The 15,883-nt window shown below is 40.6% G+C and overlaps 1 protein-coding gene across 1 annotated transcript in view; it reads left to right on the forward strand.

Moving 5' to 3' along the window:
* Positions 1-395: 395 nt before the first annotated feature.
* nfatc3a (nuclear factor of activated T cells 3a) overlaps positions 396-15,883 on the forward strand; it is a 58,099-nt gene continuing 42,611 nt past the window's right edge. The window contains exon 1 of the mRNA XM_030090072.1: positions 396-901. Coding sequence (XP_029945932.1) covers positions 811-901 — 91 coding nt within the window. The 5' untranslated portion in view covers positions 396-810. The remainder of the gene's footprint in view (positions 902-15,883) is intronic.

Below are 15,883 nucleotides of genomic sequence, written 5' to 3' on the forward strand. Positions count from 1 at the left end.
CCACTGCACACATATATTATATTGAATAAACCGATAAGTTGTCAATAATTACCGAAATAAGCTTTGCATCGAGAGCAAATTAGAAGGTAAAGCAAAAAGGAGGCAAAATTCAAAAACCGTCGATTCGGTCCGGACAAATTTTCAGATTTAAATAGTTTTTCTTATTCCGAGACGAAACACAAATCCACACGAATGTGCGCGTTTCTTTTGGCAGGTCACCTGCAGCAAGCCTGTTTTGCTAGAATGTTTATTAACTGCATAGCGCGTGCGTCCGTGCGTGTGCACGGGCGCTCGCGCTCCGTGCAGTGTGTTGTGTTGTGTCTGCTGACGTCACCGCTGGAACTGCCCTGTCACGCGGGGTTAGTAAAAGTTGGGATAGGAGCTCGGGGCAGAGACACACACACAGTAACCGACGGGAGCGGAGACGCGGACCGGTTCCAGGGGACGGGACAGCCTCGCGGACGCTCCACCGGCTTCCTTTCGGGAGACAGCGGATAAACGGCGGCTCCGGTAGCGGCAGAGGACACAGAGTTGTAGCGCGCGCGACTTTCCTGTGAAGTTGAAGCCGCTCTCTTCTGTCGCTCCGAGGAAGAGGAGCGCAGCCGCGACTTGTGTCTTTTGGATTTGACAAACGAGCGGAAAACACGGGTCCGTGTATGGCCGGAAGCTCGCACAAATAATTGAGCCGAAGTTAAAAGTTCACCGTCGCGGCAGGTTGGCAAATGGTGTGACATTTTCGGACGGTGTGGAAATTGCTCTCCAGCGGTCGACGGTCGAGTGGCGGGGTAAAAACCCGAGCTGTCAAACCCGATGACTACTGCAAACTGCCCCGGGAATGAGGAGCTGGACTTCAGACTGATCTTCGGGGAGGACGGGCAGCAGCAGCCTTTAGGCCCCGCAGGTCGGTGTGTTTCCCGGTGCCCGGTGGCATGCTCTGTGTATGGTAGTAAACTTAAGGCGGTGTGCTCCGTCAAGTTACTCAGCTGCTACTGCGACTTCAGCACAGCTCTGCAACTTCACACTTGGTGAAATAAAATAAATAGCAAACTCGTGTTAATTCATATTTCCTAATTGTTGAGGAGTAATAGGCGACAGCCGCACAGCTCCTCTGAACGTCCACATCACCAGCTGTCATTAGCTTCACATGCTAGCCTTAGCAGATTTAGCACAAGTGCTGTAATTATGTTTTGACAGTAGCACTCCCATTTTTTTTAACCTCCTCAAGATTTTTCCTTCAACAGACTCCGTGTTAACTGTGAACTTGAAACAATTTACTTGCACTGGTTTGCACTTTGTGGATGATAAAGTGCACGTTAAGTGAGGCTTTGTAGTGAACCTGCACATGCTGTCACAAAGCTGTCAAAAGTTAGTCACACACTGTTTAGTAAACCAGATGAATTCATAGCAGATATGCTGCTGAAATGGCTCAGAGGCGAGCAAACACGGTCTTCAATAGATTTGGATTCATTCATTTTTAAATGCACTCTTGGTAAAACAAATTTTTTTAATTATGGAAATGCATGAAAGTTTCACTGTTGTTGATATTTGCAAATGCAAACATAATATTTTTAACTTGGGTTTTGGATTTCTATCAGCTCCAGGAAACCCTGTTTGTGTTTATCCACAGTTAGTTACATATTTTCTGCTTTGGGTTATCCAGACTTGGCTTAAAAAGACCAGAACAATATTTTCCAAACTGGATCTGGCATTTACCATTTAAAAAGTACATTTCCATCCTAATAACAAAACATCAAGTTTCCAGTGTGAATGTCACCACACTGAACCTGATCATTGTCCATGGAGAACATAGGACATGTATACAATTGAAGTGGCCCTCAGGATTGTGCCTTTAATGTCTATAAATAACGATGTCTTGTTTTGTTTTTGTTTTTTTATACTCGGTGAATTTTCTTGAATTTTACTTTCATAAAATGTAAAACAATAGCAGAACTACAAGCTTCCTTAAGTTCATATAATTTTCCCACTTTGTTACTGGTCTAACAGTGAGAGAATCAAGATGATTTAGATGTTTATCTAATTAAAATGTTTATTTTTTTAGTTTTAAATGTCATGAATATATAAATACAAAAATACATTAAATTTATGTAAATATATAGCCTTAGACCGCCATAGATTGTTTTACATAAACATTTCTTATTTTCGATTAAATTATTACTTTTTTGGTACATGAAGATATAATACATTAGTATAATTTTAAGATTTTTAGAATGAAATAGTAGTCTAAAACAAAACAATTGATCATCTACAGTAGCAACATGATGTGCTGAAATAATAATTAGATCTATACCATGCTTGGTGAAATGTTGACAGCACGAATCTAAATGAATAAATAAATAAATACTAATATTTCATGATTCTGGGCTCTCTGTTTGCAGAAGGGGAAAAGATTTGCCACAGTTATAGGATGGTAGTTTATAAGGCAATTTGAAAGGCCAAAGTCAAATTGGGGAAGATGTGAATTCAATAACTCATGCAGTGGGCTTATTAATTCATAATAACAACATAATATCAAATCTTTATTAGAATAAGAAAACAAAACAATGTCAGCATGAGTTGACACTGCAAATGAAGTGACAATTTCCTTCAATCGAACAAGGTGGAAGTATTGCGTATCAGTTTTTGACCCATTGTCTACTCTTGTTAGATTATAAGCTATGATGAAGATAAGTGAAATCAAAGCCTTTTTTCACTGATTTTATTTTACACAATGTTGTGGTTTTCATATTTCAGTACTCAGTATTTTTATGTTTTCTAACTCTGTTGAGATACAATCTAGAATTTGTGTTTTGAGTGGAAACATGCTTTCAGCTTTTGTGATAAAATCAGACAGTTGTCTTGTAAAAACTGTTGAAGACTGCATCGGATGAGTCAGACCTTGACTTAGAATTGAAACTTTGCAGATGTATTGATCATAGCTGATGGATTGATACCTTGTTCGTATTTTTTTTTTCAAACATACTGAGCAACACCCTGAAGCAAATGAGTGAAATTCATCATTGACAGAATGACATGAAGGATACACTAACTTTGGGCAAAAAGGCAGGACGGTAGAAATAGTTGTTTGCCAGTGTCTTTCAGAAGTTATTACTAATTTATTAATTTCTGGATGATTGTCGAGAATTTTAAAAGTTCCAATGTTAACTCATCTACAAAGAGAGATACTCATACTGCAGGCACATATCAGCAGCATTTTTTCTGAAAAACAAGTAGAATTTCGTCCGGTGTATGCTGGACTCGGGTGATGTTAGAGTGAAACGACTGGTTGAATAGCCGAAGAGGCTTTGGAAAAATCAGTTGTCCGCTATGGTTAAAAAATTGAATGCATACTTGAGTGATGACAGAAGCAATGGGTTTTTATGGTTTGGGTTCGGATTTATTCCATGAAAAAATAACTGGAAAGGTTTTCGTGGAATGATTTTGAACACCATATCGTAGACATGTTTGGTAACATAATTATAGTGATGAATTACATTCAAACCCCAAAGTTGAAGAATTTCTGGTTTTTTGCTTTGGTCTGTCCGTCACTGCTGAGTTCAGCCTCTTCATTTGTTTCTGTTGTTGGGTCCGGACCGCAGGAACCAGTGACTTCTCCAGCTGTGTCCCATTCATGCGCAAAGTAAGAACTCTATGAAGGTTTGGCTTGTGCAATGCTAAATCAATTTTTCCTTTGCTTAAAAAAGGAGTTTGATTTGGAGATGGAATGAGGGCTGGGGAAACTGCATTTTGGAGTAAGCGTAGGAATAAAAGCACCACTGTGCAAGTGGTTTTAATCTGGTCCGGACTGTATGAGTTGGCTCAAAAGGGGGGAGGCTGTCCAATTTAATAACTGGAGTGTACTACAGGTTGACTTCGCCAGAGTAGCAGGGAGTTGTACACTTCTAGGTTGGTCTCCTTTTCTGAAGGCGAGGCTCAAGTCAGGGCTTGTTTTTGTAGCAACCCAGAGAACCTTGAGTGTGAATATATGAGCTCTCTGCCTGACTGACTGTCTACCCTGCGACATGTAGCATTGTCATTATTTCAATGCCCTCGCTGGCAGCTCAGGCTATATCTTGTAAAGCTTCAATCTGCACTGTAGAAGTTCATGTTAATGATCAGTCAAATCTACATCTTTAGTTAGAATTTTTTTCTTCTTCTCAAAGAAACAGCGACTAATAATGAATGCTGACTTCCTGTGCACTTCGCTCTCGTCTCAGCCGAGAGTTGGCTCGCTCTCTTTGAACTTGCGTAGGTGAATGTGATTAGAAATCTGTGTAAGTGCACCACAACACACCTTTTTTTGTTCTGCTCCCATTTGTCTGCTCGTACGCGTGTCTGTCTTTCCTTCCTCCTATTTTCTGTTTTCTTGTTGCTCAGGAAACCGTCCACTCTTCGAGGTGAAGTATTCCACTGTTTTATTCAGAGGCGCTGGCCAAACTCACTGGGAGGGTTTTCCCCTGATCGTATGCAGTTGAAGAAGAGAAGAAGTTCCTCTGTTAAGTAGATTGCTTAGAAAGTGAGATGATGTGATTCAGAAGTAATGACTACATTTTTAAACCACTTCATTGGTCCATGAAACAAGTGAAGTGACTTTTATTCTCCTCTGTCTGCACTTTACTGTTAAAACGAAGGGAAAAATGTTGTATTGTAACGTTTTCTCAGGGATGAAAGGTTGTTGACACACTACTTGTTGAGTTGTTTTCCTTGCTGCGATGGGCTGATTTGATGAGATAATAGATGGAGCTTGTTGACAGAGGCGTCATGTATTTCACGGAGAGAAAATATTCCACTAATTACTGTTTAACAATATAAAGGAAGGACATAAAATTAAACCGATCAGTGCCATTTGATGGCTGTGGCATGGGGCTGTTTTTGAATTGCTCATTGCCATTTGGTTTATAAACGCACTGTATTTAAGTTAACACTCAGAATATTGGCTGAAATTGAAGAGTGATGAAGCATCCCACCTAAGAAATTCACCACCAGCCAACCCTGCTTTACACAAATGGAGAGAGATGTGCTGTCTTATCTTGTGATGACTGGCGTATCCTCACACCTGTTTTTGGGTGCAGACAACCCATAAAATAGCGTTTTTTCTTCTGTTTACTGTGACTAGCTGTGTGTCGCAGTTTGCACAAGCTGAATTTTAAGACGAAATATCTTTCAGTTGTGTATGCTTTATATGTTCATCCGTTTAGCTTCAGCTGGGAGAACTTCCCGTCACTCATTGGACCAACAAGTTGCAGAAAACCCACACATAGTCATACACAATTATGTCTGTATACTTCAGAGTCTGCAATTAATCTGACTAGACAGTCCAAACCCTTCGAAGTAGCTTCCTTTGAATGAAGAACATGTCAACAGAGTGGCCAAAGCCCAAAGCCTTGTCCTTGTGAGGTGACAGTCTTCAGACCACCAAAATCAGCCAAATGGATTTCATATGTGACTTTCACAACACCCCAAAAGATGTCTTTTTGATACAAAGGCTTAACTGCCAGTTTTTATTCTGATGGTCAAAGTTCTTGCATAATTTGACCTTCATTAAGCAATACTGGAAACGACTTTCCATTCACCATCTTACCCCTGTGCACTCAAAGAAATTATATTAATTGCAAATTCACTGCTGCAATTCTTTGACAGATATACAGCAGAAATCAAATCCTGTATTATATGGATTTAATTTTTTGTTAGGAAAAAATAGTTAGCAATTGATTTTACTGAGTTAAAGCTAGTGTACACAATTTAAACCTCAAACCTAAAACCCTCATGTGGACAGTCTAAAAAAACTAGAAAAAAAACAACAAAAGTCAAAGAATTTTTTTATATCTATCCTGAGGAAAAAAAGGTTGGCACGTCAATAACAGCCCATTAGAAACAGACTTAACTTATAAATCATGACATAGAAGCAGCCTCTTTTCCACTAAAAATAGCAGCAGATGAAAACAACAGACCCAGGCAGGGCAACGGGAAACCGTCCTTAAAATATAATATCAAACAAAGATACGTTCTTTCATGACAAAGTGGCTCCGGATTGTCGAAGCTCTTTTTAACTTTCTTTTATCAATCAAAATTTAATTTACTTTGTAATAAATCTCATATGAGATGCTTCATTCTTTGTTGAATTGAGTTTTTAGGTAAATAACCATGCATACTGTATGGGATTAGTTTCATTGAAGAAGTGGCTTTGTCTGTTGAGATCTTTTCTGACTTCTTAACCACACTATTTGCAAACACATTTTCATGATGAAAACCAGTTGCATCGAGTGTTTTGATTAAAATTAGGTTCCTGCTGCCTGTTTGTCTCACTTTCGTGAGCACTTTTTCCTTTGGCATTATTGAATGTGTATGTTTTGTTTTTTAAATCCTAAATTGCAATCTGGCAATCCGCTGAAGGCACTGAGCTGGCATTGATTTGGATTAATTGTCATTGTGAAACAAAGAATGCAGAATGTGTCAGGATTATGATGACTGCTACTGAACAGTCTTCAAACCAACTTTAATCTACAAACAGTTGAACAGACGCACTGGTTGTACATACTCATTATAGAACATATATTTGGTATTCGTTTTTATGTTTTCACATATGGAGGTAACACAGTTATTCTAAGACTGTTTCGTTGTTTACATTGTTTATTGTGAGGAGATTGTGTGTTTGCAAAAGGCATTGGTGAGCACTGGGTTATGCAGGTCACAATTTTACAGTGGCCTCATTGGGTGTGAGAGGTGATATGAGGCGGGTGGGCAGGCGGGGCGGGTGGGGGTGGGGGGTATCGTGCCCATGATGGGAGTAGTGGATCCAGTATGGAGGTGTCTGGCTCTCTGCCCAGACATGCCATGTGGGGTTCATATGGCAGGGTGGAATACAAGGAGACGGCGTCCATTGCTCTCTCTCTACTGCAGAGACAAACAAACGGCATTTTCGCTCACCTTGCATAAACCTTTTTTTTTTTTTTTTTTTTTTTTTGTTAATTCCTTTTCTGTGAGCACACCTTTTTTTTTTCTTTCAAAAGAAGTTTTTTGTGGTTTGTTAGTTATCGCCGTACCGGCACAGTGAGCTTCAGATCTGCCACCAGGATGACTGGAGCTTCTTTCCTCTCCCTGCTTTCTCAGGATATGAAAGAGACCACCAGTCACATCAGAGAGACTGATCTAGGCTAATGAAATCTCCAGATGCCAGCAGTCACCACAGCCACTTAGTTACCAGTCAGATAAGGGTTTGCTCTGGTAATGGGCTGTGACGTCTCTTCTACTTGTAGGATTTTCTTTGCCGTGCTCAGATATGAGGATTTGTCAAAGCATATTTTCCTCCTAATGAATAGATCAAGCTGAGAGAAGCTGGCGGAGGAGGCTTTCTTGCCCTTGTCTGTGTTGTTGTCATTGCTCTGCCTCTGTGAACCAAGAGCACGATCCTCTCAGTCCTTGTCGTGGGAAAGACTGAAAGACTGAAATTACATCGCTCTCATGGTGGACTATTTTCAGCTCCCAAAGAGAGTGGCAGAGGGCAGGCGGCAGGTTCTAGTGACTCGCTCGTACTTAGAGGAGGAGAATCCCTTTCGTCCCACCACGTCTGCAGCCTTCAGCTTTTTACTGCTCGAGCTCTTTGCGATCTTAACGAGGAGAGGAGTGGAAGAATGTTGTGTGCCACTTCACCAGGTGAGTGTGCCGGCCCTCCCGGGCTCAAGCCAGGTGTGTGCCTCGTTTCCGCGCGTGTCTGTCTAGACTTTTCGGCTGAGGGGTGGGCGCCATCACTCAGACAAACAGCTGTTATTACAATACAAGGCATTGTGAAGTGTGGCAGAAACGGTACTTAACTTTCTCTTAATGATAACCAATGGCAAACTCAAACTACAGCGTAAACTAAGGTTTTTGTTTTAAGTATATTTCCAGTCTTTTCATCAAAAACATTTTTGCTGGTGTGGATTCCTTTTACTTCTTTGTTTATTTTATTTTAATTAAAATGTTTTATTCTTAAAATTCTTATGAATATTTATCACAGGCATGTATTACTTGCAGCATTCTGTCCTTGAACCCAAACACTAAAGGTATTTCGATAAGAAATTAAATAAATGAAATATTTAATCCCCTGATAAACAAATACAGCTTGATTTTGTAAGTCCATTTTAAAGTGAAATGCTGTGTGCGTGAAAAGCAATACTTTCTGACATCCAAGTATTGCATTTCAATAAAAACGAAAAAAGTCTAACGGGTCAAAGGTCAGACAGTCGTGCATGAGGTGTCCATGTGGCGTTAGATCACCGTGTGGATGCCCCCTAACCCTGGTCAACAGAGGGGGTCCCAGCACCCAGTGTGATGAATGAGACGTTTGTTTCCTCGGGGCGAGGCATGAGTAACTATGTGTGGCATCTGTCTAGTTTAAATTTAGTGTAACTGAAGCTACCGCTGGCTGCGCTGTATCAACATGTCAGAGGCTGCATTACACCAGAGAGAAAGCTGTTGAACTCCTGCATCTAGTTTCTCTTTTTTTTCATTCTTTCTCTGGTCCCCTTTTGCTGTGAGTGGCAGCCTGTAACACAGGGATGAGCGAGGCTTGAATTCTGCTTTATTTTAGGCTGCCCCCCTTTTAAGCTACATTTTAGTCAGGCTAACGCGTGGCACCTGGACTTCACACAGTTTTTCTTGTCTCCTCCTGTTATGTGTCTAATGATAGAATGACAGATTTCTCTACAAAGATTCCTTAAAGAAAAAGATCTTGGTGGCTCTGGGGTTCAGTTCACTGAAAATAAACAATGATTAATAAATTAATTTCTAAGCTCACAAGCATGGAATACTTCAGGAGTCACTTTAAACCTCGCGATGCACCACTGACGTTTTCAAGGGGGTGATTGCAAACATTCCAGCAGGGCCCCATGTGGCTGAGCAGACCCTACTACATGGGTCATAAGTGGAATGCAGCCCATGTGGACTTTGACAGCCGGGCTAAAACACACCAATTGTGACAAGAGATTTTAGTTTTACAACTATGTGCTTGATGTATTTTGCACAGGTATGTTGTTGTTGAGCTGTAAAAACAACCCAAAGGATAACATCTTCGATGTTATCTGGAAATAGTGGATATACTGTTTCCATCTGTTTTTTTTGGAAGGGAAATTGCTCTCTTCCTGCTTTCCCCTTGATCATTTCCGGTGAGTTTTCTTTACTCTCTCTCTTATTTGGACAGCACCATGGCTGTCTTCAAAGCTGAGCAATTGAACATTTTATTTGAGGTCATGCCATGTCTTGTTAACGTCTCATGTTATCATTGTTATCTGCTCCATTACTGCAAAGGAAACCAAGAGAATGGGAGGTAGCTCAGCCTATGCTGCAGTTAGTAATTAACCTCAGTGAAAGCAGGTCAACACGAACAGATTTGAAAGGTCATTGCTGTCTTAAGAAATGTGTTTGAATTATTAAGGAACATTAACTGTAATACATGAGGGTCAACATCTTCTGTTATGGAATCGGTTGGATGAAATATGGTAAGAGTCCCGTGTTCTTTCTGTCTTTCCCTGCCTTGTTCTGCGTGTGTCTCTCTCTCTCTCTCTCTCTCTCTCTCTCTCTCTCTCTCTCTCTCTCTCTCTCTCTCTCTCTCTGGTCAACAGTTGCAGGCACATGCACAGTCAGCTCTGACAGATTGTTTAAATGTCACCTCTGCTAGCAGTAGCCTCTGATGTTATCTGCTCTGGGTTATAGCAGGCCATCAGGCTGCTTGTGTTCGGCTTGGAGGCTCGTCTCCTAGCACACTGTAGCACTCCTGCTTTGAAAGGAGCAGGGGTGCTACAGTGCATGCCAAAATTGAGTCTTTTTTTTCCTCCAAAAAATTAAGAGGAAAGTGTGACTGTATATTTATATGCACTGGAATTGATTGGCTACTCATTAGCTGGGCAATGTATCAATAATTATGATATATAAAAATTTTCCTCACATTTGATACCGAAAAATCAAATAATTTTTTAACAATATAGCATTTTGCACTAAAATATTGTTTTTAAACTATGCTACTCTTCCCTATTTCTTGCCTAATGCCTTGCACTCGTCCCTGTAGCCTCTCTCACTCTGAGCAAGTGGCTCCCGCGGTCTCGCCCCTACATGCACTGACGGCCCCGCCCCATCTGCCTTTAAAGCCAGCTAACTTCTCAAGTTTGCTGACAGATATAACATGGCGATGGTCAAAGACAATGTTAAAGTAAGGAAAAAAAGCACAATGGCTCAGTAATACAGAGATGCTCCAGGGTTCAGCCATTCTACTTTGACCAGAAAAACAGTCTGCAGAGAACTCAGAAAAGTTGTTTGGACCAAAGGTTTGAGCGTGACTGAATTATTGTGCCATATCTGGAGGTGTGTGTATCTGATGGGAGGAAGTGTGTTCTTAATGTTCTTTGCCATTGTGCTCAGCTCTGCCTTAGAAAATCACTTCAAATGATCAGGGAGACATTTGATTACATTTGATTGTTTTCGGTCAGGTATGCTGTTGACCGAAGGCTGAGCTAATGGTGAGTAGCCGGAGCTGTGTAGATCCATGGATATCACTTAATGTGTTGTTTTGTTTGGTCTTTTCTATTTCTGTGAATTTTCAACCTCTCTTAAAAATTGTACTTCAGATGTCTCAAAGGAAGTATCTCAGACTGAAGGAAACTTGAGTGTTAACAACAACAATAATGAGAGTAAATGATAAGCCAGACCTGCCATCTTCCTGTGTTGTCTTCATGTTTTAACGTTACAAGAGTGAACTCTTCCATCAGTTTTGACTGTCTTCAGTGTTATGGAGGGAAAATTACTTATTTAATTTATTTACTTACTTCATTATCGAAGATCTGTCCCCTTTGGGTTGGTATCCAAATGTAAACTCAGCAGCTTCGAGACAGCCATGAGCAGAAAGTTTTTCACCTGATTCAATATCTCATAAATAAAGTACAGTGTTGTTTGTGCATTTAAAGTTATGCTGTGAATGAAATGTAACTTAGTGCAAAAAAAAAAAAGTGCAAAAATAACCTTTCTGGATTTGTTGATACAGTGTTTTTTATCTTGCAAAGTTGGGATAAAGCGGAAAGCCACAACCCAGTATTTCAGAGAAAGTGACGTCATTCTAAGTCAGGATTTCATAATGCTGAGGCAACTGGAAAGCGGTATTATAATGGCGGGTTTCTGGACTCATGGTTTTCATTATAGAACACAGAAACATTCCTAAACATTTTTAAAATATCTTTGACATTAGATGCGATACAGATGCAAACCTACACAGTTTATATTTTTCCTTAATTTATGTTTGTATCTGATACACACACACACACACACACACACACACACACACACACACACACACACACACACACACACACACACACACACACACACACACACACACACGACATAGCCTGCTGTTCAAATACAAAGCAGACCATCCCAGGTTATCTTCTAAGCTCAGGTTAGGTTTAGGTAAGGAATTTGCCACCACCTCATTGTTCACACACCTATTTGGGATGGTGTGGGTGACCAGGTCAGCTGTGCTGTGCCTGAACACATCATGTGGATCTGATGACCGAGGACTGAAGCTGCTGTTGCAATTTTACAGCCTGATTAGAGGGAAAAAAAAAGTATTTTGATAGGACCTCTTCTTTTGATGTCCATCTGATGTCCATTGGAAGTTTGTAATACCCTTTTCTGAAAGTAATTGGAATAAAATCTTATTTATGTGGAATTGTTGTAATACCTCATAACATTTACTGTGAGTTTTGTCTTTTGAATACCGAATTAATGTACCCCAAAATGAGTTTGAGAGGGATCATTATGCATTGGTGAGTGTTTAGTTCAGGTGGTTACTTGGCACTCTGTGTTTATCCCATAATGTTATCTCGGCATGAGATTGTTAATTAGGAGCTTAATTTAGCTGCCGGCATATGTTAACATTGGCTTAGTCTGCCATTGTTAAGCCTCTGCTGGCTGGAGACTCTTCTGTGACGGCACAGGAAGGCTTTTTGACGGAACCTTAACATAACATTACAGGATAAGACAGTAACAAGGATCTGCTGATGCCAGGTTAAACTGACACTCGTACTGTATGTCCGGATTCTCATATGAAGAAGCTTAGCATCTAGCGTCTGTAGGTCACTTTACATTTACACTTGACATTTTTTCTATTATCATCAATTTTAGACGTACACAGAGTCAGCCACCTCCACAATAGGGGTCAATGGTAGGTTTGGCACAAACCCAGCTGGATCTTCAGGTATAAGCCAACCTTTACCATACACGTCTTCAAGTGCGTCACAGACTGTGTTTAGAAATGCAGGCAGCCAGCCAACCTCAAGTTCTCAGAAATCTTAGGAGGGAATTAAATTGCTCTTGTGACTTCTGCAGGTTAGCACAGCAAATTTGGGCATGAAGCAATATGTTAAAATTGCAATGAAAAATATTTGAAATTGAGATTTCATTTAGCATATAAATGCCACTTATGTTGGTTTATAATGATAACTGCAGTATGAACAAGACGAGAACAAGACATCACCTTGCTACTCCTCAATTAAAGTGTGTCCTTAGTAGTGATTTAGAATAGACTTAGTCCCTCATGGAGGTTATTCTGAAACCAGGTTTATAGTCATTTCTTCATCAAGTAGTAAAAGTGACGTGATCAAGATATTCTTTATTGCATCTGTCTTCACTCATTAAGCAATAATTGATACATGTCTCTTCTTTTAATGTGGCACCAATCCAGCCAAGCTTGCATAAAAATACATCGTAATGAGTTTCACACTCAGACCTCAGACCTCAGATTTGGAAAAAAGGAGATTGGTATCAGATTCGTAGTTGGCTGATATTCTCAGCTAAGACACTGGCTTTGATCCTATCTCCAGAGACGATCAACGAAGGAAGTCCAGACTGCCCGAGAAATGTTTTTCAGATTGAGTGTTTATGTTTTGTACTTGTTTACTGTAAATGGGAAGCTTGTAAATGTACAGTTTTTACTTCTTTATTTATGTGAGATGTGTTTTGTTTATCGTATGATGCTTACAGCGCATGGTGTGTTGGCACACTTTGGCTGTAGTCTGTTGATCAGCGGCTCCTTAGGAGAGCTGAAAGAGGAGACCGAGCTGAACACAAAGCCTGCTGTACAGGGGATGTAAGCAGAGCCTGTTCTAATCAGCCTGCCTGCCCACCACAAAGGGAACCCTGGCTTAGATTACCCTCCCGCTCCAGCTCCACATGCTGTTGGGCCGAGTTGGTAACCTAAGACTGTCAAGTGTGTTGAGGCATATGCACATGCATACACAAAATACATGCAAAGGTACACACCTATACAGTATGTGCAAAGAGACACAGGAAAACAGAGAAGCACAACCACAGGCACACAGGAACAAGCCCACATTCATACACCACCCACACTTCTCAGCCCATAGACACACGAAAGAAGCAGCAGTAAGCTTTCTCTTGTCTGGGAGACACAAATCCTTGCTTGGTTCTGTAGTAAACTGGGCTTTCTCTTAATGTGGGCCTGTGTGTCACTGCTGGTCACAGGACCCTGACACATTTTGTGCGCAGCGAGAGTGAGAGGAGGGAAGAACAAAGTCTTAGGAGATTATCCCCCAAGTGAGAATCCCCAGGCAGTGTGACGGTCAGCCAGAGGCCTGTTGAGCTTCGTGTCAAGGAGCCAAAGTGAATGTCGCCATCGTTGGTGGATCGGGCTTTTCCATGAGGTTACTGTAAAAACACAATGGTCTTGGCAGCATTTCACAAAGATCTCCCAATCCATGCTTCACTGAAACATCTCCCGGTGAAACAGAGCTATTATTAGCTTAGGTACAGCAAAGCCTCTTAGAGATCTTTATTTAACCAGATTGGCTGTCTGATGTATGGACACTTGAGGAGTATGTGACGCACGGGGCTTTCAGGAACAGTGCAGGGGCTTTGCAACCAAGGCCATTGATAAAACAATGCAGCTACTACTCCAGCCACCCCTCCTCTCCTCTCCTCTCCTCCCCTCTCCCGTCTTTGACCTCCTCTCATAAGGTGACTGGGCTGTTTGGCTTCAACAAGGGGGTTTCCCACCACCCACCTCTTTCCTTACACTGGAGGGTTTTAGGTAGCAGGCTAATCTTATCTCAGAGCAAGGAGAGGGCTGGGAGCCAGGTAACATGGTCAGCCCCAGTCTGACCCTCATCTGTGTCCTTCTACTTGCGTACTGTTCTCACCATGTATTGCGGTGTTTAAGTCTGGATGGACAAATAAGAAAAGTTTGATTTAAAATTTCTCTCTTGTTGACCACAAGGATGTGTTCTCTCCCCTGCCGTATTCTCTTGGTTTACAAAAGAATTTACGGTCAGTGACGCACTTTTGAAGTTGTTCAAGTTTGCGGACGACATGGCTTCAGTTGGTCTTCTTCAGAAACCACATCCTTGAGGTGAAGCAGTCTATTTGGCTCAAGCGCAGAAACGTCAAATGTGGTGTCATGTTAGTTTAGAAATGATTGTGGCTTAAAGCAAAAGAATAAGTTATTTATACAAAACAGCATCTGAAGACAGAACTGGTATCATTTGATGGTCGACATGTTGGAATTGTTAGCTTCAAATACCTTGGCACATGTCTGGACTTGAAGCTGAACTTCCCTGAAAACACACACGTTATCTCAAAGAGATTCTGAGTGAATTATTCTCTTCAAAAAAAGATTGTGGGCTTGAAGTCAGACAGCAGATCTGGAAACTTTACAAAACTATGTTAGAAAATGTTTTAACCTTTCGTCTTTTCTTTGGGTACAGTAAAGATCTGTTTGTCCAATCCAGTACAGTTCAATCCAATGTCACCAAGATTTTAACAATATCAAAGCACTAAATTATGTTATTTGTTCAGAGACGGGATGAATTTGTTGGTATTGCAGAGTTTCGTTGTTTACGTTTGGACCGACCAACTTTCATCAAATTAAGCTTCACAAACAAACCACTTCATTCACAAACATAACCACAGAGTTCTGTGAATACGCAGAACTAGGGTACAAAATGTTTTGACCTTTTGTCTTTTGCTTCAATAAAGATCTGTTTGTCCAATCCAGGACAGTTCCATCAAATGTCTTCAAGATTTTTAACAATGTCAAAGCACTAAATCATATGATTTGCTCAGAGACGGGGGGATTTTGTTGGTATTGCATAAGTTTCATTGTTTACGTTAAATAAAGTTGGTTGGTCCCAAAGTAAGCTTCACAAACAAACCACTTATGTCACAAATATAACCACAGAGTGAAATGAATATGCCAAACTTTGACGGATCTCTGAATGTAAAACCTAATGTTTTTAATGTGACTGTTATTAAATATGTGCCTGCAAATTGTGTGTGATTAGCACCTGATTTGTATCGCTGCGGCTCATTGCTCAGTGAACTCCTGACCCTGGCCATTTCGTCTGCATGCGAGTTATGTTTAGTGTGATACAGCATAGATTAAAGAGGAGAAAAATGATAAGTAGTGGTGAGTGCAAAAAAAAAAACTGGTAAAGATTTGTCAAATTCTGACCACGAGCAACACTTTAAAACCATACTGGTCCTTCAGTTTTCTCTTAGATTACCACGTAAACATGATTTTAAAATAATAATTTAAATACATGTTGAAGTATATTCCCCTTCCCCGGTCTATCTCTCCTGCCTCTACTGAATCATTGAAAAAAGTAATCATAAAACTGCTTCACCAGTGAGTAAAGCTCATGTGATAGCATCTAAGTAGTAAATTGGATGCTTGTGGCGATGGTTTTTATTTTTTTTCTTTGAAAGAGAAAACTATCCTGACTCTCTGCAACCGACTCACCTCTTACATTAATTATGGTCTTGCAACTTGTTGTGCCTGCAAGACATCATAGCTAAAAACTAATTATGTAATGACGGTTTCTCTAAAAGTATTTGTCCTTATCTA

Source organism: Salarias fasciatus, chromosome 1 (genome assembly GCF_902148845.1).
Source record: "Salarias fasciatus chromosome 1, fSalaFa1.1, whole genome shotgun sequence".
Classification (NCBI taxonomy): Eukaryota; Metazoa; Chordata; class Actinopteri; order Blenniiformes; family Blenniidae; genus Salarias; species Salarias fasciatus.